The 27,995-nt window shown below is 37.9% G+C and overlaps 1 protein-coding gene across 1 annotated transcript; it reads left to right on the top strand.

Annotated features, from left to right (window-relative positions):
• Nucleotides 1-365: 365 nt before the first annotated feature.
• On the top strand, nucleotides 366-27,629 carry TANK (TRAF family member associated NFKB activator). Its single transcript, XM_064718418.1, has 10 exons — nucleotides 366-476; nucleotides 1,039-1,175; nucleotides 5,358-5,497; nucleotides 8,588-8,696; nucleotides 9,547-9,659; nucleotides 17,061-17,240; nucleotides 18,453-18,523; nucleotides 20,651-20,769; nucleotides 22,455-23,035; nucleotides 27,341-27,629. Exons 3-10 carry the CDS (start codon nucleotides 5,399-5,401, stop codon nucleotides 27,506-27,508), a joined length of 1,440 nt encoding a protein of 479 aa, XP_064574488.1. The 5' UTR covers nucleotides 366-476; nucleotides 1,039-1,175; nucleotides 5,358-5,398; the 3' UTR covers nucleotides 27,509-27,629.
• Nucleotides 27,630-27,995: the final 366 nt, after the last annotated feature.

Raw genomic sequence — 27,995 nt, 5'->3', positions numbered from 1 at the left:
TATAGTATTCATTGCCTGCATGAAATAAACGCAGGCAGGGAAATGCCTCTCTAGTAACCTACAACAGACCCTTCAGAGAGAAACTACGCTGAGCATGAGAAGTATATCACAAATGTAACTACTGTTATTTACAAATCACAGACAGAAACAGGAGAGGCCTGGGGACGTCGTGAGCAGCACAGAGGCTGCTTGAGAAGTCTTCTGCAGCCTGAAGAGGCACTGCCCGACAGCCGGGGGCGAGCGGACACGCTCCCAGCCTTGCGCGGGGCGGACGAGGAAGGCGCCGTCCCTGCGCGAACCCGGCGGCTCCGGCGGCCGCTGCCTTGCCCTGCCCCGACCCGGGGCCGGCGCGGGCAGCACCCGTCACAGGGCGGGGAGAGGCACGGCAGGAAGTCGGTTCTGGTTCCTGGGTTAAGGCGCCCGGGCAGGAGCGAGCGCCCTGTGCCGGGAGCGGCCGCGGGCTCCGTGCGGCGCTCGTAAGTCTGAGTCGCTTTGGAAAGCACGCGCTCGGGCGCTGCCGCGGGAGCGCGGGGCTCGGCCCGGGGCCGCACTGCGCGCCAGGGGATCCCGAGCCGGGGCTCCCGGGCCGCGCTTCCGCCCCCCGCTCCCGGCGGCGCCGCTTCCCCCTCGGCGCCGCTCGGCCCGGCTCGGGAGCGGGGCCGAGGGCGCGTCGTTTGCGTGCGGAGGCGCTCCGGGAGCGGGGAGTCGGGGGACGGGAGCAGCGGGCTCGCTGCCGGGAGGCGCTGGCCCAGGCGGCGAGCGCAGGAGCAGGAAGAGGCGGCTGCCCCCTCGGGCAGAGGCTGCGCGGCGGGGGGAGCGAGCCCCAGCGCTGCGGGCATCGCCGTCCCGAGCCCTGAGCGCACCGAGGCCGCCCAGCGCTAACCCTGCTGTGCCATCAGGGGCTCCTGCTGTGTTAACGACGCGCCCCGCCGTCGGGCAAAGCAGGAATTGTGTCTGCTCAGAAAAAAATAAGGGAAAAAACAAAACACATAAAAGTTCAATGAGCTCTCAGTCTCTCACAAATGATTATCTCAACAGGGTTCCTGTTCCCAAGATGATGACAGTGTAACTTAGAAAATATAGCAATTGAAACATCTGTTTTGAGAGCAGAAATATGTAGAGAAGTACTTTCGGTTGGATGGCCCCTGTGTTCTCATCTCTCATGAAACTGAGAGGTAGGAAAGTGTATTATGAATTAATTTGCATATACACATTATTAGCTAAAACCTTTGGTTCACAATTTAATGGCAATATGAAAATAGTATGGCAATAGAGGCAATATGAAAACTAGTATGAAAACTCTGGTGAGCTGTGAGCTGGGATTGCAGCAGAAATATGTTGCTAATCTTTGTGTTGGAGCTTTTTTGGCATTTGATTAAGAAAATGCATATTACTACTTTTCTTCCCACCACCTATATTAGCAAAATATTTCTGATTTTAAGCAAGTATTTTAATATAATCTGCAGATTTCATTTGTTGTTTACTTAGAAGTTTGTCTTAAACATTAGGTGTACCCAGTGGTTATCCAGTGTATAAGTCTTTACTCAAATATGAAATTCCAGTTGTCATTGCCATAGCTCCAGCAGCATAGCACTCACAGATATTCACACTTGCAGGACAACTTCTGTAACTAATCTCTTAATTCTGACCCTCTTAGAATAAATGCAGCATTTTGTAGTGCTGCATTTCTGCTATGTATTGCTGTTAATGATTGTGAAAGCCTTTAGGATCTAATGAATATCCACAATGTAAGGTGCTGAAGATCAGGATTGTCAGCTTTGAGCTGAATTATGTTCCAGCTGCCATTTGGATACAGCATAACTAATCATAACTGATTAAAATAGTGGGGATATTTGGGTTGGGTTTTTTTTGTTTGTTGGTTTTTGGGGGTTTTTTTAGGGTTGTTGGGAGGGAGTTTTTTCCTCTTCATTGGATGCAGGGAGAAGGGTAAATGACAAGGAACAGTTGGCAAATTCCCTGATAAATATTGATGCCTATGGAGGAGAAGCAGGAAAATGAGCCAGTTTTTCTAACTGCAAGGAGTTCTGGATATGAGACAGATAACATAAGAAGCAGTTATTTATTCCAGCAGCAGGCAACCCGGGGTGTGACTACAGAGTAGTTTAATCCAATCTAAATGTAGACTGCGGCAGTCCTGCCCACGGCTAGTCGCATGTTCCCACTGCCTCCTTGTGCTGGTAGTAGTGCTCCAGCAGCCTTGCAGTGAGCTAGCTCCAGTTTTAATTCCGAGGCTGGTTTTTTTAGGGGGTTTGTTGTTACTTTTTTGAGGAAGTAAGGAGCTACTTTGGCATACTCAGCTGTGTAGCACAGAAGTACTGATAGCGGGACCAGTAAGCAGCAAAAGTGTGCGGCCAGAGGTGAGGGAAGGCTGGCCTATCCTTAGTGCAGACTTGTGACACTGTTACACAACTGTGACTTCGTGTTACAATTCAAACACATAAAACAGTGCTGCTGTTGAACACAGCTCTGTCTGCCTATTGCTGATTTCTGTCCCTGTGCAGGCTCCCTTGTGTTACCGTGCCATTTGAAGTGGTCTGTGGATCTGACCTGCATTAAAACTAATGCGGCAAAAATACATTTAGTGTTTAGTTTTAAACTGGATTGGTTTGCTGATACAATTTACAGAAAGGTTGCTCCTGATGGAAGAAAGGGAAGGGTAGGATCAAAGAAGAATGTCTGGGGTATGGGGCAAATATAGGACCAATTCTTCTAGTTACAGTGCCATCTTAAAGTGTCACTAGTAATGACTTTCATTGACCTTTCTTTGCATTGACTCTGAAGTTTAGGGAGCTACCAGTAAATTATTTTTCCATCCAAAGTAGAAAATCAGTTCTGCCTGCTGGATCAATTACTTTTGATACCATCAGCCCAAATGACAGAGTCACTGTTTGTTAATATTCCCATTTACAATGAATGACTAAAAGGCTGGAAATCAGGTATAAGTTTTAAATACTGCTGTTCAAATGGAGATTTGAGTTTCCATTAATGAAATTAAAACCTTCATTTTCTGTGAACTGTGAGTCATGTGGAGCTGAGCCCTATTCTCTCCATTAGAAGCTGAACATAGTTTTTTAGATCCCATTGTACTCATTTTTTGAAGTTATCTCATATGTACAGGACATGCCATTTACTAGGCAAGTTGTTAACATTGGAGGATTTCAGACAAGTACAAAATCAATACTGATGCGAACTTCACAAGATTTTAAAGATTGTGAGAACACTCTTTCAGTCACTTTCAGCTATAACAATGCTCTCTGCAGTTTAGCACCTGTCCCTGAAGGCAAATATAATATCTGATTTTATTCACTGAACTACACAGAACAGTCCTCCATCTGAAAAGGAAAGAAAGCCTACCCATTTAGTCAAAGGTGTGCCCCCAATATGAGCATGAATATTCCATTTATTGAAGGGATACCATTTCGGGGAGGAAGGAGGTGGATGAAGTAGCCTGTGTTTCTAACAATGCTTTGAGACACTATGCACTGTTGGGGATTATAAACTACTGAACAAAACAAGTCAAACAAACAAAGCCTTTCATGTGAAACAATGTAGGCCTTTTATGCAAAATTTGTAAACTTGGATTTCAGTAACATTTATGACATCAAAGGATCCCTAAAAGATTCCAAGTCGTTAAAGAATTTGCTTTGCTGCTGTTGAAGTACAGCCAAGCCAGAGGTGAGATACAATTGCTTTTCCTGTCTGAACATACCAGTAAAATAAAATTTGCAGGACAAAAAAGTGTGATGTTCATACAGTAGTCTTTTGAACTTTTAGTAAAATTAGACCACCTTTGTGTATTCAAGCCCTATGATAGGGAATATACTCAAAAGCAAGGAAACATGAACAAAATCATCAAGCTGCAATCTTCAGAATTTTGAGCAGTGTCCAAGGCAAGTTACCCTTATACTCTTCTTGCCGGGCTTATCCTCATGTCACTTTCTTTAATAGTATTTGTGGTTTATGCATAATCCCAGGGGGTAGTGAAAGATGATAGTGGCAGTCCACACTGCTTTAAATAAGAAATAGACGAGAGAAGAAATTGCTATTTTTTTTTGCTCTGGGGTGGGGGTTGAGACTTGACTAACTTGTTCTCTATTGTACTTGCATTATGCTAAATTTTGATTTTAAAATTAGTATCATATATTACTGTAGAAGCAAATGGCCTGTGTTTGCAAAGTTCTTGAAATTGGAGTCTGACATTTAGTAGTGTTCTAGTCTTATGTGTCAAAGTTTATAGCTGTAGTTTTGGCAGTTGTTACTGAAATTGTACACAAAGCATAAAAATTCATAATATTGGATAAAAAGGTCCAAGTCTTGATAATTTGTACTGGTTGGTATCATTGATTTTTAGATAAAAGATGTTTTATCTCTACCTAAGGGCAGCTTGTTTTGATATTTTCAAATTTGGCAGAGAATGGGATAGGTTTTTGTGACCTAATTGAGTTTTTATCTTTTTATTTCTGAATGCTGATGGGAAAGATGTGTGCTAATGTTTTTACAAACAATTCCATGGATGGGGGTATGGATGTTAAGATCTTTGAAATGGATCTTAATGTCTTTACCAACTTCAGGCAGCAAGTTTGTTGCACAGCCCAGACAGTTTGACTCCTGAAACAGACAAATGGGTCCTTACAAGCCTGAGTTTCTGAATGTCAGGGTAAAATGACAGGTTCAAGGGGGCATATGTGGTAGGGAGTTTGGGAAGGCTGTACCTTTCTAGTACCTCAGCCAGCGGGGTAAGGAAGGGGGCATCATGCAGCCAGGAGTTCAGGATAAAAGGAGGCTGCACCTCCGAAACAGAGAGAAAACCCCACGGGCGTGTGCCCCAGGGACTCTCCCTCCCTTTATTCTAATCAAGTTGCAGGAGTCCTCTGTCTCTGGACACTGGCTTTCCATAGCATGATTTTTCCACACAATGCCAAAAGCTGAGTTTAGCTTTGCTCATTAATGCTGTCTTTATTTCACAATTATGCAAATGTTAAACTTTTGGAGATCATATAAAATCTGGTAACTGGTAATCTGCACCAATTTTAAGTCTTAATCTTAAACACTGGAATTAAAGATACATTTATACATTCTATACATCCAGAATTGGACTAAGAGTTAAGCTACTTTTATTTGTCTGTTGTTTAAACCCATCCCTGGATATAAAATTAAACATTGAGGTGAACAGAGCTATAGTTCAAGTTATGCTATTAATGGTCAGATATACTGCATGTATCAGTTGAATACAACAGTTTGATTTTATATATGCTATATATAAGTCATGCTATATATGACTTTTAGTTATATACTGCTGTTTCTTAGTGTTCTTTTTCCTTCTGATTACTTTTCAGGTCTGTTAACTTGACCATGTGATGAAACAACATTGGGAACTATGGACAAAAACATTGGAGAGCAGCTTAACAAAGCTTATGAAGCCTATCGACAGGCATGCATGGAGAGGGACCATGCTGTGAAAGAACTACAGCAAAAAGTAGGTGTTGGAAGCTGAATTCCATCTTTAAAGCCATCCTTCCCATGGGGGATGGTAGTATATATAGATTCCAGTTTCACTTTAACTATGTACACTTTAGTGCATCTGTTTAAGTTGGAAATTGCCATTATGAAACCATGTCAATACACAGCAAAACAAGTCACTAGGCTATGAATTTAGTAGGTGGGTTTCTGGTTTTTGACCTTATAATTTCTTTTTGTATTTTTTATAGTTTTAAAGGTTGGAAAAGTGTTGTCTGTTTTGGAAGGTTAATGAAGTCTTCTAATGTAAACGCAGCAAAAATGTATATAAAATTTTCCTTACTTTAACAAAGTAGATTTTGGAATTTAATTTGCATTCTTAAAAAATAACTTTTTATATTATTAATGTAAATAGCTTAAATTAAACAATCTTTGTGACAAATGTACCTGAAAGTTGCTAGAATAAGTATTCCTCTTTTAAAAATAACCAGTACATTTATTCGTTAATGGAGTAACAGAAAGTTTCTGGAGGCATTCTGACCACCAAGAAGCACATTTGAAGTTTTAGTTAGTCTGTTGCAGAAAACGTTAGTTCAGTCAAAACTCCTTTGGAACTTCTCAAGTAGGACAGTATATTTCAAAGCTATCAGGTTTGGGCTTTGTCATAGTTTTTTTATCATACATATTCTGCCCAGCAATGGAACCTCTGTTACAGGAAAGCTTGAATGTTTTCATTGCTACAGAACTTTCTGATACTCAGTAGAGCTGGTAGGCTGGGACTTAGCTCAGGGGCCAATGAACCATATTCCATGTCAAGTTATGGAGCAGTAGTAGAATTGGAAGCAGGGAATGATCTAATAGAGAATATTCTGATATCTAGGTCCAATCTTGCTATCTCCTTGCATGGCAAAGTAAACTAGCCAAGGCATCACAGAACAAACACATTTCAAGTCAGTCATGTGTGCAATCATCCACTGTACAGTCTGTCTCTATTCATAGACTTGCAGCAGTGCTGGAGTAAATCTGTAGAGGTCTCTTTACATAACAAGCATAAGTAGTGTGATTTTTGTGCTGAAATTTCAACTAATTAACAAAAGGCAAGACATTTTAGAATGTTTAGGTATCTTTTAAATTCTGTCTCTTAGGGTGAGCTATTAACTATTTGAAGAAGAGCCAGTTAAGTTAATACTCCTGAATAATCTAAAACTACATGAAAGAATCTTCTGACCAAGAAACAAAGCATTGAGTGCAAAATGAGATAGTCCTTCCAAGATCCAGACAAGAAAGCCAGAGAAGTGTGAGATCATCACTGCTAAGTGAACTAAATGCTTGCAAGATTGCTCTCTGCATTTTCACTGGTTCAGAAATTAAAAATCTAAAGCCTTTGGTAAAGGATTACTACCAGTTTAAATCTTTGTCCTAATCAAACTTTCAGTTGAATTTTATGATTTCAAAAGAGAACAAAAATATTTTTTTCAAGAAGAGTTGATACTAAAATTACTTGGGTTTTATTATTTTTGTTGCTTTTTTTGAACCAAACTCCTCTGTTTTTTGAATGACCTTTGTACAGTGCTTTACTGTAGTAACTTCCTCTGTTCATTGTGTGGCCTCCACACACTGTTGGATTGTCCACCATGCTGTTGTTAACAGTTTACTACTTAAGTTACCGATAGGCCACTTGTTTTGCCAGTCTCTAGAGCTGGGAGCCATGTCAAGCACACAGAAGCCAGAGTCATCTCGGCCAGATGGTGTTTGATACAGATGGATGGTTGGTTGTCATGCAGATCTTCTAGTTGGTAACTTGTTGCTGCCATCTGACTCAAGGAATAATTTGTGCACACTGGCTGTCAAAAGCATCTTCTCTTCTGTCTGTTTTAGCTGTCATGTCTGTGCTCTGTACAGAAGTGTTGACAAGACATTGCTGTTGTACATTTTCAATTTGGTTCTCAGTGATTTTTCTGCTTCATGAGGTCTCTTATAGCTGCTGGAGTGTACTGCTCTTTGATCACTTTTTTTTTTTTTTTTTAAGCACAACAAAAAAAAAAAATCATCTCATAGCACAACTACTACCTGGCCTTTTAAAATCAATTTTGCTTGTAGATTTTTTTTCCTGCCTGCTTTACAGACAAACACAGCGGACAGTAGGAGAGTATAGAATTTAAATGTGGCTGAGATTTGAGAATTAGATAGCACTATGGCTAAACTATGAATAGACATGAAAACAATGCTGAGTCTTGTCCCAGATGGTGGCAGGTGGTGACCTCTTCAGTAATAGACATATTCCTAATTGCAGAAAAATTCAGTGCATTCCTGAAAGTTTTCTTGTTGGGATTTCACAAGTTTTCTTGCTTGTTTTTAGCACTGCTGTAACTGCAGCATTAGGCATGTGCTAATGAAATAATAGTTTCGAATATTAGCAACTTCCTGCCACCTGGCCATTCATTCGATTAATGGACTGTCTAGCAAAATTTACAGTTTGATGAAATACAAGCAGTATTATTAAAGGAGCCTGTGTGGCCTTTTATAGCATGAGTTGTAGGATTGGAGACAAAGGATGGGGCTTTTTGCCTACCTTCCTCCCCAGCCCCATTATGTAGGTTAGAAAAACTAGTCCACTACATTCAAAGAAATGTACAAAACTGTTCATAGGCAGTCAAAATGGTTTACAGAGTATTTGTTGTATGGAATAAACAATGTTGTTGTTTTCCATCTAAAATCTACATTTTTAAAAGCCTATTTTTATATTGTTTGTTAGAAAATATGCAGGGGAAAATTACTTTTTTCTATAGATAAACTGACAAGCATTCTGAAGAATACTAAAATTTTAATTTGAGCACAATGTATTCTACATCTGTAAATGAAGAATCCTAACTTAAAAGTTACCCTTTACAACTGCCACAGCTGAAATAGTTATTAAAACTCAGAGATTGTTTCCTTTTGTAGAAAAGGATAATACCTTTTCTACAAAAAGATGGACTTGCCAAAGGTTTTTACTCAGACGACCACAACTACTGTTATCTTTAAAAATCAGAGCTGCTTTTTATATGCCAAATAGGAGACCCCTAGTCAAAACAGAATAAGATTAATGCTAATTAAATTATATTTGCAGACAGAAAACTACATGCAGCAAATACGTGAACAGCAGGAAAAGATAGAGCTTCAGAACAGCATTATTGCAAAACTGAAATCACAGTTGGCTGCTCTGAATGCTAATAGAGGTATGTACTCCAGTTTGCACATGATTGCTTTTTATGCTGTGTTGCACTGATGAATAGTTCTGACTTTGTTGCTTCAGTTTTTACAATATACATATTTCAAATGAGTATCATACTTTCCTGTGAATGTGAGAGTTAACACAAATGTGCCGTTTCAAGATCTATTTATAAAATTCAACACTTCTGGGGTCTCTCTTTATCCTCTTCAAGAAATGGTGAGATTTTCTATAGAGGTAGAATCTGCTTACACTGAAGCCAATAAAAGTTATGAAAATATGGGTTCAAATAATTTGCTACATTTTTTTAATTGTTACATAATTATTTTTACACTTACCTGTTAAAACGCATATCTCGGGTTGTTCTAGATGTGAGTGGTATGATTGTATGTCTTTTATGTTAGATGAATCTTGTGATGCTAATCTTACTGCATAAGCAGAACTTTATAAGCAGGTAATTCTCTTTCAGATCAAATAGTCATTGATGGATAATTTTTCACTGTTTGACTGTATTACACAAATAAGAGAAAAGAGTCAAAGTAACCATGTGTTAATCTGCCATGCTCATTAAATATTTATTCACACTAGCCTAACACTCCTGGTTTTCATAAATACTAGCAAAGTGGCTGACTTTTATTTCTAAGAGTACATGTACATTTCTTTATTGCCGATTTAGTCTTGCGTTGTCTCTAACACAGAATTTAGCATCTCTTGCTTGTTTAATATGAAGGCTTGCTCAAAGAACATAAAGAAGTCTATAAAGAAGCTATGAGTCTAGCTTCTTTTAATTTTGCTTTTACTTAGAAGCTGACCGTGAAAAATGCAGCAATAGTCAGTGGCTTTTTTTTTTCTTTAAGGCAATGCACATCCTTACATTCTGATGCATGAAGACATTGAAACATCCAACTTACCTTTCAGGCAGCTCTCTGAAAAACTGAATATAGCAAAGCAAAGAGAAAAACTCCTAAAGGTATGTCAGCTGCAGTAAGTTCACTTTTGTGCTGTGAGAACCCAAAAGATAAGTGAGATATTTAGGGGTGCCTTTGAACAGAACAAGAAATACCATCACGTGCATTAATCCCGACCCTGGCAAAAAGAAGATAAGACACCACACATGAAGTGCATGAGCTTTGTGCTACTGCAGCCTGTTTAGGTGAACTAAGCATTATCTTTGGTCCTTCCCAGCGAAATCTCTGTTTGGCCATCAAGCTCTGTAGAACAGTTTTGACCATAAAGCAGGAGCTTAGTTGATTATTTTTTTCTTACCTTGCCAAAACCCATAAAAGGGCTTTTTCTTTCTTACAAGAGCATTTCACATTGCAAATGATCTCTGTGTTTTTGCAAGAAGTGGAGAATCTGCACTCCAAAAGTTGTGGAGTGGGAAGTGAACAATCCATTGCTTGGGAGATGCTGATTTGTTTGGGTTTTTTAAATAGCCAGTGTTAAGATGATGTCTTTTCTGCCTCTCCTCATTGAAGTAACGTAAAGATTTTCACTACAGCCTATTGAGTGTAACAGCAATGAGAATAAAGTAATTGCCCAGAATAGCTGGGAAATGCCTTGAATGGATTTAACATATTGAGAAAAGACAGTGACAGAAATTTACAAAGTGGCATTGTTCTTATTGTAAGTCATCTCACTGGTTTTTTTGAGAGCTGTCTTGTAACATAAATTCTCTTATTTTTGAATGTGAATCTCCATAGCAGAGACTTCCTAAGGGTCTTTAAAAGACCCTTGTGAGAAATCAGGCATTAAAATTAAAGAGTCAATTTCAGGATTTATTTCCTAAGCTACAAACAAATTAATTGTGATAAATTCACAGAAACACATTTTTTGTCAGAAATGCAATTCCATTAGATCCAAAAGTAATTTCATTGAATTACTGGTGCTTACTTAGCTATCCTGAAGGAATCTTATATGAGACCAAGCCTTTGCAAACATTTTAAACATACTGCCAGCAAATATTTCCATACACTCCTATTCTATTTAAAATAAAGTATTTTTATATTTTTTCTACATCAGAATCTGTAATTATAAGATGTCATTTCTTTCCTTGTCTTTGCACTTACTTGCATTAAAACACAGCTAAGGGTTAATTCTTTGATGGAACATCTTTGCCTATTTTTGCAGTTTGCTGTCTTGAGCTGGATAAAAATTAGATCTTATGGTTGCACATGAAGACTGAGCAAGTCTAGTATTTCATAGTCTTCTTTCTGAATGCTTACTAAAGAACAATAGTTTTAAGCAACCTAGTCATATAATGAGTTAGGAATGAAAGGAAGCTGTGTTGCCTGCTCATCTTACAGGGAAATAATGTGATCTCTACAGGAGATTATAGGCAATGCATGAGAAGCTGAAATCATCATTTCTGGAGCTATTTTCCCAATGGAATGTAGGTTATTTTCTTTATCTGCATATTTGTTTTGTGTAGCCCATTGCTGCAGTTACCTCTCAGCAACAGGCATTTCATCTGGATTTTGCTTCTTCTGTTCCATGAACAGAAATATTTCTGAAATACCTCCATGCAGAATGAACTTTATAAGTCTGTCTGCATGGTGGTGCATTTAAACCCAGGCACATTGCTATTCAAATAAGGTCTTTTTAGAGGGGATGTGTAGAGATTTAAACCCATGCAAAGCTGGGTTGACCCAGCCTATTCTCTGTTCCTGTTACTGGGAAAAAACATGGAGCTTGGGAAAGTATGTTTGACTGGACAAAGGCTGCCTTCTGCAGAGGCACATGGATATATTTGCACCATCCTTCCAATGCAAGGAGGACCCTAATGTTTGGCATTGTGTCTAGTAAACTTGCACTGATCTGGCAGGAATGACACAAAAATGTCCAGACAGCACAGCAGAGGCACACACACTTGTACTAGCTCTGGCTGTGTCTTGGCCATGCAATTCATGGCTACGAGGGAAGATATACAGCAGTGTCTCTACACAAGCTATCTTTTGATTGAACAAAAAAAAACCCACAGTAAGCCAGTGGAATTCATGCTTCAAGGGAAAATTGGACAACTCTGTGGAAGAGACATCTGTTGAGAGTTAATAAATAGATGGAAACTATTACTAAGAAGATCTGGGAATTTATTAACGGATATATCATGAATGTCTCCTGTTTTCTTGTACTTTTTTTTCCTCAGATGTCATATTTTGACATCTTTTAAACTGAAAATCCACCATCCTGTCACTGACCCAGTATAGTTTTCTTGTGCATAATTCAATAAAGTATTGGCTTTTTCAGGTACTGAAATTTGGAAGTTTGAATATTCTATTTTGAAAGCCTGTATTTTTCTAATAATATTCTATCCACAGTCTGCTCTAAACCAAATAAATTATTCCTACAGCCATTGTCCTCTACACTGTCCTTGAAATTCAGAGTCTCTCCCATGGCAGAAGATGCTTGGGTTTATTGAAACCTTTTGAAACTGTCATTTGCTAAATCCAGTGGGATTTTTCAGTGGACTGTATTCTGTCCTGCTGTAAAGTCAATAGAAATCCTGAATTGATTGTAATAGGTGCATGATTAGAGCTTGAATTTCAGAGGTTTAAAATGAGGGAGGAGGACTATCTTTTCTTTGTTTTCTAGTAGGTGGCCATACTTGTGTATTTTATATGCTGTTGTCAAGGTCTCTTGCCTGTGTGTCATAAAGCGCTTTGAGATTTTTTTTGTTCACATTTGTCTTCACTGAAAGAAGTGAGTGGCCAGATTGGCTTGGTGGTCAGTACCCAACTATATACATCATTACCAGAATTTTTCAGCCCTCTCCCCAAGAAGACCAAAGGTGCCTGTATTGCTGTCTAGTTTTGAGACCCTGGCTAAACTTTATTAAGTAGGAAGAACTGGGATCCAGCCACTGTCTCAGAGCCAAAACTGTGCAGCCAACCAAAAACCTTAGAGATGAGATGATGTCAAGCTTCTACTTTTTAGAACAGATATCAGAATCCTTGTGAACTTAATAAGACATGAAGCTAAAGTCAGCTCCCGTGACAAGAAAACATGCTTATGATCCCATGTTGCTGGTTCAAGAACCTCAGTATTAAACACTGTCTGGAATTGGTTTGTCAAGAGTTTCTTGTGCCATAAAAAGGAGGAAGAAACTGTGTGTCAAGGATGAATGATACAAATATCATACATTTCAAAACTCTTCATCCTACAATAAATGTTTAGCTCTTTTGTGCAGAACATAGGCAGAGGAATGGCAGACATATAGTAGCCATCTTTGTGTTCTAAATTATAGGGCTAAAATTACTTATGTAACCAAGAGCAGCTACTGCAGCAGTCTTGTGGAGTTCCATGTTCCAGTCCATACCAGCTTCATTAGTGTCACTTTGTTTCCTGTCTTTAATGCAAAGAAAGCTGGACTTGATTTTTTTGGTGGCTGATAATATTGTGCATGTAGCTGTTATTTGCTGCTGGTACGGTGTATGCAGCAGGATTAGGCCCTAATATAAGATATAAGAAATTCTGGTATTGAAAGCCTTTTCTCCTATTGCTTCATCTGTTTAATCTCTCTCTACCCAATAATAAAGAAGAGTTTGTGGGGAAACTGTTAAAAGTCACAGTTAATATTCCTTGAGACCATTTATAGTAGTCATCAGTTGAATAGTTCATCAGTTGAATTGTGTTTTTTCTTGAAACTACCTGACCATTTGTTTGTTTTAGGAAGCCACTGAAATAGACCATTATAGCACACTTCAGGGAAAAATAAAGGGACCTGCCTTTGCTGCAGTACAGTCTGGGGGCTGACTGGCTGCGGAGCAGCTCTGCTGGAAAAGGGCTGGGATCTTGTTAGACAGCAAGCTGAGCATGAGCCAGCAGCCTGTCCTGACAGAAAAGAAGGGCAACAGCTCCATGTGTTGTATTAACAGGAGTACAGCTAGCACACCCAGGGAAGTGAGTATCTCCCTCTAGTCAGTGTTCACTGAACTGTATCTGGAATAATACACTGGGCTTAGGGACCTCCAGTACAGAAAGAACATTGACAAACCACAGTGAGTTCAGCAGAAGCCTCACTGAGCTAGCTGGGGACTGGAGTACATATCCCATGAGAAGGTGCGAAATCTGCTCTTGTCCAACCTTTCCCCGAAGGTGGCTTTGGGGAAAGTGAACAGCATTCCAATACCTATATTCAGGGTATCAGGCAGATGGAGCCAGGCTCTTAATGGTGTTGTTGATGCCTAGAGAGGCTGCCTAGAACAGAGGCTAGACAGTGTTAAAGAGTAAAGTAGGTGTTTATTAAAAGGCCTTTAAAGGATACACCTTGGGCAGTCCAAGAGCCCGGCCGTGGCTCCACCCAAGATGGACTCCAACCACGAGTTTTCACAGTTTTATAAGTTTGGGTCCATTTGGGTTAATTGTCCAATTGCAGCTTCAGGTTATGAAGTCCCATCCTCCCAGATTGCTCTCCTCAATTTGCCCTTGTTTACACTTTTTGGGCCTGAAGCTACAATGGTGTCCTTGGTTCTCAGGCTGGAAAAGGATTGTTTTGTCTAACAAAACTGTGAAGAGAACTTGCTAACACTTTATATGAAGTTCAGAGTTACATACTAATACAGTGCAAAATCTGGAAAATATGAAAGTTAAAACTTAAGGCATCAGTGCATGGCAGGAGGATAAGAGACAACGGGCAGATGAAACAGGAAAGGTTCAGACTGAACATAGCAGAAAACATTTCACCACAAGGACAGCCTGGCATGGGAAAAGTGCAGTCTTCATTCTTGAGAAATTCAAGGTTAAATTGAGTAACCTGATCAGATATTGTAACTGACCTTGATTTGATTAGAAGCTAGAGAATCCTGGAAGTCCCTTCCAATTTCAATTATCCTCTGATCCTATGAAGTCTCTGCAAAAGAAAAGATACTGATCGGTTCATAATATATACATGACCACTTTGCTGGTAGCTAATACCAGCATACTTAAAAGGCCTGTGTGACATATTTATAAAATTTATAAAGTTTATGAAGCTTATCAAGCATTAGCTTTGTAATCTTCAGCCAGTTTAGAAGGGTTACCACATCATTGCAAACTGCCAGGCACAGTATTGGAAACTCTTAAGATCATCAGGCTATGAAGGGTTGTGTTATTGAAAGATCCCGAAAGGTGTAATTGCTTCTCCAGTGTTTTGCCTGGTATCCTGATGGTGCACAGGAATGATGATTTCCATCAGCATGTACTGATACGTCTTCACAGTAACATGGCTCTTCTCATGTGGCTTCCTTCCCTGCTTGTTTAAATCTTGTCCTCGCTTCCTGCAGATGTAGGAGAAATGGGCTAGAACTGCTGGCCATTTCTGCAGGGTCTCCAGTTATCTGAGGGCCTTTGAAAACCCACATGTGAATTAGAGCTGTAATAGTCTCAGAGAGATAAATTATGCTGTATCACAGGCTCAGTGAGTTATTTTACTGTCCTTAAGATACAGTTGTGTCTCAAGGGAAAGTACTATCTTTGATGAAAGCTTTTTCCTAGGTGTTTGGATTTCCAGCAAATTATGAAGGAAAACACAGGAGAAGCTGTATCTCTTTACTTTATGTTTAAATGGGAAATTGAATTTGACCTGTCAGAAGTGCAAAGCATAGTAGAGTTAGGATTAAGGAGCTTTGCTGGGATTGAAACATGCCATTTTTAGACAATGTTTTGAAGTCGCTGACCAGAAGAGGCTTAATCTGGATCTTTAAGATGCAACCTAAGTCTGGAGTTGCATTGAAGCTCTTACTGTAAAGACTGCATGGCTGTCTTTGTCTAGCAGGGTAGCCCCTACCCATCTGATCTCCAAATGCACAACCTCACCCTATGTAAGTTCCATTTGAAAATAAAACAAAAGAACTTGAAAAAGCACATAGTTGCTCCTTTCCTCTTCATCTTACCCTACCTGTATACAGACTATATTGTCATACATTCTTCTTTAAGAGTTAACCCTTTGGGCTTACTTCTCTTGCAGAGACAATCATGGGGCTTGGGGACACTTTCTGTGACACTTGATACAGTTCCCTAGATTGCATAAACTAACAAACATAAGGTTTTCATAGTAGCAATTTTTAACTGTTGGTCATTTCTTGAAAATTTTTGCAATTACTATCTTTCAACATATTAAAAATTTTGTTTGTTATTTTCTTCTTTATTCCACAAAAATCCCACATAGTTAAAAGTTCCATGAATTCCTAGATGGATCATTGAAGTGGCAGCAGCCAGCGCTTTTTATTCCACAAATCTTTATAGGACTGAAATATTTGCAATACAATCCTGGTTATACATAAAGATTGGAGGATGAGAGGCTGGAGAGCAGCCCTACAGAAAGAGACCTGCAGTTTGGGTTGCTGGCAAGTTGATAGGAGTCCACAGTGTCCCTTGGCAGCCAGAAGGGCCAGCTCTGTCCTGGGGGGCCATCAGGCACAGCATCGCCAGCCAGGCAAGGGGTGGGATTGTCCCACTCTGCTCTGCAATGCTGTAGCCCCACCTCGAGCACTGTTTGCAGTTCTGGGTGCCACAAAAAGGACATCAAACTATTGGAGCATGTCCAGAGGAGGGTGACCAAGATGGTGAAAAGTTTTAAAGGCAAGAATTAGGAGGAGCAGCTGAGGTCACTTGTTTGTTGAGCCTGGAAAAGAGAAGGCTCAGGGGTGACCTCATCGCAGCTGACTCCCTCAAGGGCAGCGGTGGACGGGGAGGTGCTGCTCTCCTCTCCTCTCCTCTCCTCTCTGGTGAGCAGTGACAGGACATGAAGTCACATCAGGGGAAGCTCAGGCTGCACATTAGGAAAGGGTCCTTCACTGAGACCATTGCTGGTCACTGGAACCGGCTCTCCAGGGGAGATGTCATGGCACTGAGCCTCTCTGGACAATGCTCTAAGTTCTGTGGTTTAGGTTTAGGTAGTCCTGCGAGGAGCAGGGAGCTGGACTCAATGATCCTTATGGGTCCCTTCCAATTGGAGATAATCTAGGATTCTGTGATTGTGTGATTGTGTTCTTGGGTTTGCTCAATTTGCAGAATTATCAACATGTTCAAAATGGTATAAGATTGAAATTAATTAAATACTATTTTATGTATCATATATGCAAAATATTATACATAAAATGTGAATGTAAATAACATAGTAAGTGAATCAAGAAAGTATCTTGATTTTGTATAAACACGAATATGACTTTGAGAAAGATACAGTTGTTTTGAGTAATCACCTATGATGAGTTACAGCTATGTGTAGTGGTAGAAGATCTTCACTATCAATTGAAAATTATTAATGTAATAAACAAGACTGATCCTTACTTGTGATGCAAAACATACATTTAGCTTATTATAGACTGCTGAATAATGATATTCCACAAGCCTCAAATTCATTAATTGTACTGGTGTTTCTAAAATTATTTTTTAGGAACAGTTAGACAGTGAGAGCATGAAATTGAAGCAACTTGAGGACAAAAGCAATCAAAAGGAAAGGAAGCTTTTATCTATTATTTCCAATCAAGATGATAAAATAAGAAATCTGGAAAGCAAATTGCAAGAATTAAATGAAGCACAAAAGAGTATACAGAAGCCAACGTATAAAAGGGAGGTAAGATAAGAAACCAAGTAGAGATAAAATAAAGACAAACACTTGTAAATTATTACTGCTTTCAAACATGAAATGATTGGAATTCATACTAATTATTCTGATAAATTTATTTTAAATGCCATCATTCTATAATTACTAGAAAATTGTCAAATTATACAAAGCACATAGGGAACACCATTAAATACTTATTGGTTAGTTGGTATGTTAATTATTTTATGGTATGTATTGAAAATTATCATATTTGTCAAAACTCCAGATTAGCTCCCTATTTTTATTGCAGAATAGCATCGGTGCTATTCTGTCCTTGTGGGATAGCTAGAGTGCAGTCATTGATGTGAATCTAACCACGTATACACATATTAGCTGCCTAATTTAAAGTGAACACAGGTGAGCATAAGAGCGCAGCAACACAGAACTTGTGGCTATTAGACCTCCTAAGCATTGCTTAGTTTACTGTAGCAAGGACTTGTATCCTGTGTTGCTGGGTGTAAGGCAGCTCAAATGAATCTACAGGAGCTGCAGCTGCACTTCAGCCTTACAGGTAAGACATGGCTGTGGTTATAGGCAATGGATCAGCTTATACAGATTTCTGAGCTTACACATCTTTGAAATCAGCTGATTTGGCAGGCGTGCTCAAGTTCGTGTCTGACTTGGAGCACATATGAACTACTCAGGCCATCTGGTAATGTAGCTCTAGTGGAACTGCAGCTTAGTGACTGGTTAATATGAAAACTTCCCTTAATGCCTGGCAGATGTAAAACTATGTAATACTGGAGTGAACCACACGGTGGTAGTCAAAGTTAATAACTTATTTTAAAAACTGCTAGAACTCCTGACATATTAGCTTCCAATGTGTTCATTGAAATTTTCAGTGAATAAATTGATTTTTAAGAGGTAAAATAGCTTGGTAACAAGCTTATACAAAAGACTGAACCTTACCTTATACATGACTGAAAACTAATTACAATCAAGCAATATTCTTAGAACTAGTTCCGTTTCAAGGGAGTATGAGCAGAGAAATGCCACACTGAGTTAATAAGTTAACCTAAAAGGAACTAGGAATTTCACACAAACTGCTTTTGTCATTTTGACAATGCTTTGAGAGCTTTCAACAGGACTAGGTGAAGGACTCCATGACATTTTTATTCATATCAAGGTGAAGCGCAAAATTAATATGCTAACGTGCTCAATATTTTCATCTTTTACTTCAAGGTGAAAAGTAAGAAAGTTGTTCCAGATAAGCCTGAATTATCTCTAGGGATCTCTGGTATTTCACCTGAAAGGTAAATACTTCTGCAGCATTTTTCAAATTTGCTTTTGGCTTTTCTGCAGTTGGGTAAGGCCAGCTATTGCCCTCTTTTCTGCACAGTGCATTAAGAACTGGCTGGGCAGGGAGTAGGGAGGGGGCAGCATCCAAGGTCAAAGAGTTAATGCAGGAAGATAATAGAGCCAACAGCTATGTGGAAGCATAGCTGGGGCTTTACAAGTTTGGAGGGCTAAACTGGGAGGGAGGAAGATATCCACTGGGTTCAGCAGGAGGTTAAACTCCAGGAAACAGCGGTGGGTGTTAATGCTGGGGTTTGCATAAGCATTCACTGCCTTGCATTAACTCTTCGGGGCAGGAATGTACAGCCATTATGGATTAACTGATGGCAGCACAGCACAGAGCCTGCTGTGCTGCCAGGAAGCTCTCTGATAGGCAGCATGAAGAAATCATTCTTGGCCTCATCCATCCCAAATGAGATAGTTTGAAACCAAGTTTATCTGTAAGCTGAAGGCAGCAAGCCCCTGCTATGACCAAGGCATCAAAAGCTGTAGATTTCCTCTTCTGCCAATGATTTCAGAAAAATATTGAACAAAGTCTTAGGTTTGTATTTTTCATAGGATGGCCAGTAATGCCAATTTTAACAACTTTGCTGCAGTCAAATAGAAGATTCTCTAAGATGAGATTAGGGGAGTTATTAAGGGAAAGTATCAATTTCTTGCTTTCTTTTTATTCTCTTGCCTAGGCATCTGCTTTTGACCACTCCCATACTTAGGCTAGGTGAACCACATGGATCTTTATTCTGGCTCACTACTCTTTTTATGATAAAAAAGAGAGGAAATAAGACTGTAATGTGAGAAAGACTTGTCTTTTTGATTTATATCTAAAAAATTAAAAACTTTTACCTGTCTTCTGTCCCTCTGCTCTCAAATAGCTTCCTTACTTTACTGTTTTCTTGGAAGGAGGTATGTGACTGGTAAGATTGCTGGTAATTTCATAGATTAAGATTATAGTATCACCGATGTCTAGCAAATTAAGACTGCTTCATCTAATCATAGCTGTATTTTAAAGTTCTGAATAGAACCTTTTTTTTTTTTTCTATTTCTTATTTATCAAAACTTCTGGAAAATTATCAGAATGTGTTAACAGTAATAATTTTAACTACTTCTGTACATCTTTTTTTCAAATGAGATACAAATAGACATTTGTGTCTTCAGAAAGAGAAACACAACAGAAGTAGGAACACAGTCAGATTGCTGTATGAATAAGCAATAAAAAAGCAATTCACTGGATTAAAGAAAAATCCCTTTTGAGATCTTTTGATGAAAAGATGCAAAAGAGAACACAACTTCACTTTTTCATCTTTGAAGTTCATTTTATCAAATCCATTATATTGTGTTTAAAAATATAAATTACTCATCAAGTTTATCAAAATTCCACAGTGGAATTCTATGGAAGCATCAGTAACTAAATAACAGTGCCTTTGCAGAAATAAACTCACACCAGCATGAACTATTTTTACCATTCTCAGTGCAGATAACTAAATATCAGATTCCCATATGATACTCTGGAAAATATATAATACAATAAATGTCTCAGAATAAAAAGAAAAGTTATATCATATTGTATGAAACCAGAGGGCATGAGTTGACAAACTCCTCCCCAAAATGCCAGGTAGACAGAGAAGGAAAGAGCCATAACAAATGCTTGTGTGTTCCTTCTGCTGCAGTCTGGAGTGCACTGGCAATGACAGCAAACAATGTTCATAGTGGCAGCATCTTATTTTCTGTAAAACTGAGGTGGAAACAGTACCCTTGGGAAAGATAAACTCTTGCACAAAATACCTGAAAGACTAAAAGAACTGAAACGCTGGATTTTTGGGGGTGGTCCTTGCAGGGTCAGTTCCTGTGGTCAGATATATATGTGTATGATATGACTAAACAACTCTTTGACAACATTTCCTTTTCTTTTTTCTGCTTGCTTTTACTGAGGAGAACAAAAAATATGTATACATATGTTGAGGAACAAGATGTCCAAGAAAAGTAGCTTATACTATTGTTTTTCTCTCGTTTGTGGGTGTGACTAGATTAAAGGTCACAACAAGCTGAATTGGTTGACTCTTTAATTTACAATTTTGATCTTCTAGAGAGAATCTGGAGACTATTTTCCAGGACATGAAAGAAGAGTGTCATCGAATATGTATGCTAGCCAGAGAACAAACAGACCAACTGAGTATATTTAAGATAAAGCCAGAACCTGAAACTGGTAATATCATACTTAAGCTCTTATTGTGATTCAACTGTTTGAAAGCTTTGCTTTATATTTGAAAATACTGCAAATTACACATACATAGAAGTACTTCCACTGTTTACCATCTGCCTTTTTCAAGTCTGTTCACATGGTGCTCAGTATTTCACCAAGAAAACGCACCGCCAGTTTTGGCATTCTATGACGAATGCTCCAAATCACATGCTATAAAAGACAGTCATCACATCAATGGCTCTTGTAATTGTTTTGTCCCTTGGAGTGAGAGGCAGGCACTTACTACATGTGATATCCCATCATACTGTGTGAATGACAGCACTTGCTTGCTTTTAATTTAGCTGTCAGTTCAAAAGATGTCTGCTATGAATGCCTCTAGCCCCATATCTGTTAGAGGAAAACTGCAGGACTGAGGAGAGTCAGAGGACTTCGATTCTAGACTTCCTTGTGCAGACTTTTAAATACTCTTTTCTTATATGGGACAAGAGCTTAATCCAATACTTCCTGAAGACATAGGGAAGGCTTGATTATTTTGAAACTGTGAGAGATCCCAAATGTCCAGTTCTGCTAATGCTTACCTTTAATACAATGTAAGCTATGGGTAGTACAATGTAATACTATGGATATTCTCTACTAACTTTCCTTAATAGCAGGATCAGACTCAATATATTAAGTGATTTCAATAAACACCTGCCAAATGCACACAGCTGAAGCAAAAGGTGCTGATTTCAGCATTTGATTTTAATTTAGGTCATCCATTACTGAAGTTTTGTTACATGAAGCGTTAGCAGGTATCTCCTTGCTTCAAATTGCTCTGAACTGTATTGTGGTAGTCTGATTGTATGCTAATAATTTTATTATTTGGCGGTGGGAATTTTGGGGGAAGTGTGTTTGGCAACTTACTTTACAAGAATGGTTTTGATTCCCAACAAAGTGCTTAACTCAACTGTGTGATAATCCATACATGATGTAAGCATTATAGATAATAAAAGAAGTGCTTAAATCACCTATGTGTGAAGGTATACATGACAAAAGCTATATAGATTTAATGTTTGATTTGTTACTTCCATGTTCCACTGGCAGAAGGCTGCTGTACAATCAGTTTTTTACCTAAGTTACTCTCTGACCTGGTTAGGAGTAACCATTACCGTTTTTATTAATATAGTGCCAAAAATGAAGGGTGAATTTTCGAAACAAAGGGAAAACATGGTCCCATTTCTGAATAACTATTCAGTTTAAATATTTAACTAATTTGGAAACCAGTGGGAGTTGGGTACCTGAATACCTTCTAAAATCGTGCTCATGGTGCCTAGCATGTTCTTGGCACTGTGTGAAGTGGTTTGGGTTCCAGCTTCTATTTCTGCCAGAACACTTCAGTGAATATGCAAGTATGTGTTAAGAGTATGGGACAACATAATTTTCAATAAAATGAAAATGTTTATAGCCATGAATCAAAGAGAAATATAATTACTGGAAGGGAGTATTTCCTTCTATTTCTGTTCTGATAGTTTTTGTGTCAGAACTGATGTTTGTGAAAGAGAACTACAACTCAATCTGATGATTTTAAAGAGAAAATAAACAGTTAAAAAAGCAGGGAAGTAAGAAAAAAAATACATACACCAACACCACGTTTTTAATGACTATATTTCAACGGACTGTTAAATATTTTCTCCATTCTTTCTTCACAGAAATACAGTTTTCCATGCCGATACAGTGCACAGATAAAACTGATGAACAAGCAGAAGAGCTTTTTAAGCCTCGGGTTATAAAGGATATAAATAGAGGTGCATCATGCATCACATCTATCACACCAAGAGGAGTGGGCCAAGATGAGGACAACAACTCTGTAGAATCACTTTCTAAATTTAATGTCAAGTTTCCACCTACAGACAATGACTCTGCTTTCTTGCAGAGCACTCAGGAAAAACCAACAGTTCCTTGTGCTGGTATATCTGAAAACATGCTTCAAGATCATCATTTTAACCTGGAGCACAGAGACCGTGCTGTTAACCTCAGTAAATTGGAACCTAACTCATTTGAAGCTCATGGCATTGATCTCATGACCTCAGCTTTACAAAGTTTAACCACTGTTGACAAAACAAACCCCTCAGATCATGCAAAGATGCCCATAGAAAATATCTGTGACAAACCATGTTTAAAAACAACAGACAGTGGTTTCACATTTGTACCTAAGCACACAAACCAAGGTGTACCTGAAGTAATTTTTTCTTTAGAAGCTGCTGGAACAACTGTCAGAGGTCCTCATCAGGTATCTTTCTATAAATATTCTACATTTCAAAAAATTATAATGATTCAGACACATATTTTGCAAAGATCTTTGAGACTGGATTAATATATTCTCTAAGAAAGCTGATCAGTCTGTTTTTAAGACAATATCTCTCGTCATTTCTTCTTCCTAATACTGCAGAATGTGTTCAAGATGCTTTCCCAGTGAAATATCAAGAATATAAGCAGACATAAGCACTGGATGTTTTTACAAATTTCAGTTCATCTAGATATTAATTCCTTCTATATCTATTTCAAAGCTGTTATTAATCCTAAATTGCCCCCTAGATTGCTTTCTTTCTACCCTTGATCTCAGTTGTATAGGGCACACATTTGTTTTAATTGTTTTTCATGTACAGCAGAGAATTGGAAAAATGAACCAATTAAAAAGCTAAACAGATAAATACTTCCACTATGAAAAAAAAGCTACTTTCTTCCTCAGTCTGAGGTATCAACAACATCCTATTCCTCTGCTCTAAGAAGCTTAAATTTTTGTCATTGTAGGAAGAAAACATAATTATTTTTTTGAATGCAGGAAAGATCACTAAAATACTTTATTATTGGTTTATGTATGTAATTTGGGCTTAAATTTCACTTACAGCCTGAAGTCCATGGGAGCTTCTGAAAACAAGGCCCAGTAGCTGTAATGCAGTAAAACATATTGGTGTGTTCTGACACTCGTGTCTCTGAATACTTTGCCTGTTTTGTGAAACATCCTGTCTCAGATGAAAGCTCGCAAAATTATGGAGCTTTATAGACTGATTTAATGTTTGTTTGGTTTTTTTATTTCTGTGGGTTTTCTGGTACCTTGTGAAAGGACAGATTTTCAAGAATAAGCAAGTAGTGATAATTTGGAATTCTGTGAGGGTGGAATTCACCTATTTTAACCATTTACATGGATGAAGTTTATGTTCTTTCCTAATGACAAGGTACATGCAGCAGAAGAGCTTTACCTCTCCATTTGGTCACTGCATGACTTGCAAAACCAGCATTTAGAAAGTGTTGTAGGCCATTGTAGCTTTACTGTTTTCTTCTACTAAAAATTTACCCAGTCTAGTTTAATTTTCTATTGCAAACCACTTTTTGAGTGAAAATTTTAAAGCGTTGAAAGATTGCTGCTATAAGCTTGATTTTTCAAAAGCTATTTTAAATATCTATTTGTAATGTAGGAGATCTCAATTCTTTACCAACTTATTAATTACAGTTTTTATTGTATTTTTCATTGAGGCCCCCGTTAAAGTTTTGACTAAGTTAAACATATTACCACATTTATTTTACGGCTAGTAGAATTCCTGTGGAACTGCAAAGAATTCACTCCATTGCTTGTTACTATCCTCCTTTTTTGTATTCCCTCTACAGCCTGTTCTTTGACTAGTTAGTCTGTGTATTCATTTTTCAATAGATGGCACCCTGCATTGTACATTACAGCAAGTGAAACAGCTGGTATGTGGTTATAAATTGATAGGGGAGTCTGCAGCTTAAAAAAGTACAGAGCAGTGGTTGAATAGCAGCAAGCCCTTGACCACTGGTATTTCTGCAAAATAAGGAAATTAATTTGGAGCCAGCATTTAAAATGTGAATGATCTGTTTTGTGGAGAAAAACGTACTAATGCTAGCACGCAGAGAAAAAGAAAGCTAATGGTGAACTGTTAAGTATTTGAAAGTCATATCTACAATAGCACTGCATTGATTAAAATGTTATTTCTTATTCAGAAGTTTGCTTAAAACAAGCCAGTATTGCTTGAGAATCCTTTAAATATACATATGTGTATATCAGTATATTTAAATATCCATCACCTTTATTCAGCTGCTTTCAAACTAGGTTTTAAATATTTTTCCCAATTAATTGGACTCAGCTCTAGAGGTTTTCTCTGACTGTAAGTTTTGCTAAAGATTTGGTCACAGATAATATATATGTAGATTAAAAGAGTACTTTTTTTTAAAGTTACTTGTATACATGCCCTTTTCACTGTGTTAACCTTAGCAAAATTTATGTATAAACTTGTTCTTAGTATTTTTACCACCTTTCTAGGGGGTGGTCATGCTGCTTACAGCTTCTATCATCCCTTCCAAAAATGAAGGAAAAGCCAAAAAGGAAAGAATTATATACCTCTTTTTTTTTTCCTAGTGTAGATAAAACTTTCAAGTATTTACTACATATGTTAACTTATAAAATGGAAAACCCCATAAATGCAATAGATTTGGCAACAGCAAGTTCTTGGAACTGCTCTCAGTTGGTGTAATAAATTTAGCTCTTTCCTTCTATGTGGATACTAAATCTAAAAACTCAGTACTGTTTTCTTAGAATGTAACTTAAAAAAAAAAAAACGTGACTGAAAAGAGCAGTAGATTAAAATAAACATGGATATTAGTGAACCTAGGATTTTACAGACTACATTTAGCTGAGACTTTCATATAGATGCACATGTTTATTGGTATTTGCAGTTTGAGGGAGTTGTTTCCACCAGAAATACTTCTAAGTCTGTTCATGATTTTAAAAGCAATTCAGTAGTCTATTAATTTCAATATTAATGTTTTTGAAATGGAATGTGTGTTTAAATAGATCTCTGTTCTGACAAGGATATTAAGCACAAGCTTAGCACTCAAGAAATGGAAGTTAAGTGCCTGCGTGTGTGGGTTGCTGGATGGGTACCTCCCCTTGTTATGTTTCCAAGATGCCAAATAGTTTTTACAATACTATTTTATCTTTTTTTCAAACGGGGCTTTACATCATATCAGAAACAAATAATTCTAAACACATTCATGGAGTGTGTTTAAGTGTGTTAACTTGTTTAAGTGTGTCAGTGTCTAGATAGATTTAATATGCAATTTACACCAACAACATACAATAAGTAGACTCTTTGAGCTGAAAAAAGTGGTGTGATTGCACTTAATTACTAATTAGTCAATTTAATTATATGGATTGCTGACCATAATGAAAGACAGTAAGTCTGCTATTGCTATGTGATAAGCTAAACACTGTTTAAATACAGAATGGGCCAGGAAATTGACTCCCAAGAAGTTCAGGGTGGTTTAAACAGAAGGTTTAACTGCTGTGAAAGTCAGCTTAGTTGTACAGTGGGTTGCTGTGGGAGAAATAAACAATAGATTCTAACTATTTGGCATGATAAAATTTAAAGAAGTGCTGAAAATTAAAAATCTTGGGTATAAGTAGCATGAAATTTAAAACTTCTAAAGAAATTACTTTGTATTCTTCCTTGCCTTCCAACCCATGTATGAGTGAAAAAAAAGGAAAAAACTGAGCCAAAAAACCCCTGTGGGCACACTCTCTTCTAAGTTCCATCCCCACATAGAGCTCACAGCAGCTTGCTGCCATTCTTTCTACTTCGTTCTCACCACAGGATGCATTTGGTTTTTATTTGACTCAAAACCTGATTGTCTTGGCCATATAATGTAACTATTAGATCTTGTGTTGCTAATACTAAAGTTATGAAACTAAAGTTTTAACTTTGAAGACTGATAGAAGACTTTTTGATTCCTAGTTGGTACGATTCAAAATAGTATAGACTTAGACTCTGGGCTTAAGTGCCTTGAATTCCAGTGTTGAATAAACAGACTTGCTGGCTTGAAACTAACTAGCTCAGGGACCAAGAGCAGTGCAGCTGCTGAACCAAATACAACGTAGTTTATATGGATAGAATGCATGGATAGATATTCAGAATGATTCCAGTGAGTTTGACACTGTCATGGCAGGAGGAATCCCAAACAAGATTGTTTGTGACACATTGATACTAAAAGGCAGCCAGAGCAAATAAGTACTTTAAGCCATGACATGGTAGTTGTTTTGGAAGTAAACTGAAAACAAGTTATATGTGAATAAGAATGGAAATAAAATATGAATCATATTAACTCTGTAGAAGAAACATTTTATTCTAAGGTAAAAATGTATTTTCTCATTTCTGCTAAATGGCTATTGTGTACTATGACTTCTTCGGTAAAATACTGAAATGCAAAGTTAAAGAAAATCTTTAGTATGTACCAGACTGATATTACAGACTTCTGCTGATAGCAATATAGCAATATAGCAATATTTATCGTTAATAGATATCAAGATATTTTTAAATATTTGCAAGGATAGTGTGTTTATAGAACTTTTTAAAAAAACAAAGTCTTATCTTGCTTTACTTAAATGAGAACTCTCTAGTTAACATCTCTGGCCAGGCAGGTGTAAAGGAATCCTAATTTAAAGAGGCAGATATTTTTTAATATAAATATAAACTACAGCATATTGTATACCTCAGCAATAATAATTTTCTGTTTCTTTTAGCCCATTTGGCAGCCTCAAGACAATGATTTGCTGGCACAAGCATATGCAGACTCTGAACTGAATCAGTGTGGAATATGTGAATTCTGTCGAGAAGTTTTCCCACCATCTCTAACATCTAAGGAAGATTTTCTTCGGCATCTCAATTCCCACTTTAAAGTACAGTCTTAATGTATGAGAATTCAATGGTTCACTGTTTTTGCATACATTTATACATTTTTTTATTCAATAGATATGATAAGAGTTTAAGAATTAAGACTTCTTGTAAAAAGAACTCATGACTGGAATTGTTTGTCAGATAAGCACATTTTTAGTTGTTTTTGACAAGGGAAAATGAAACTAAGTCACTCAGTACTGTAATTCACATTATTGCTTGTTATGCTTCACTATTAACTTTGAGAGTGATGTCAAACACTTTTTTTTCCCAATTAATCTTTGCCGGAATAGGCCTGAAGTTGTGACTATATTTATGAATATAGACTTGCAGGATTAATGCCTTAATCTGGCTGGCAAAAATTGGAGTAATGCAAGGATTTTTTTGACAATATCCAGTGATGTGATTATGTTCTCCCTGAAGTAAACAGGAAGAGAAATAGGCCCTCATTTTTCATTTATATTATATAATTTCCAAATAGTGAACCTCTTAATTCAGATTCCT

Source organism: Zonotrichia leucophrys, chromosome 7 (assembly GCF_028769735.1).
Source record: "Zonotrichia leucophrys gambelii isolate GWCS_2022_RI chromosome 7, RI_Zleu_2.0, whole genome shotgun sequence".
NCBI lineage: Eukaryota > Metazoa > Chordata > Aves > Passeriformes > Passerellidae > Zonotrichia > Zonotrichia leucophrys.
This window is presented reverse-complemented; position numbering and strand designations above follow the sequence as displayed.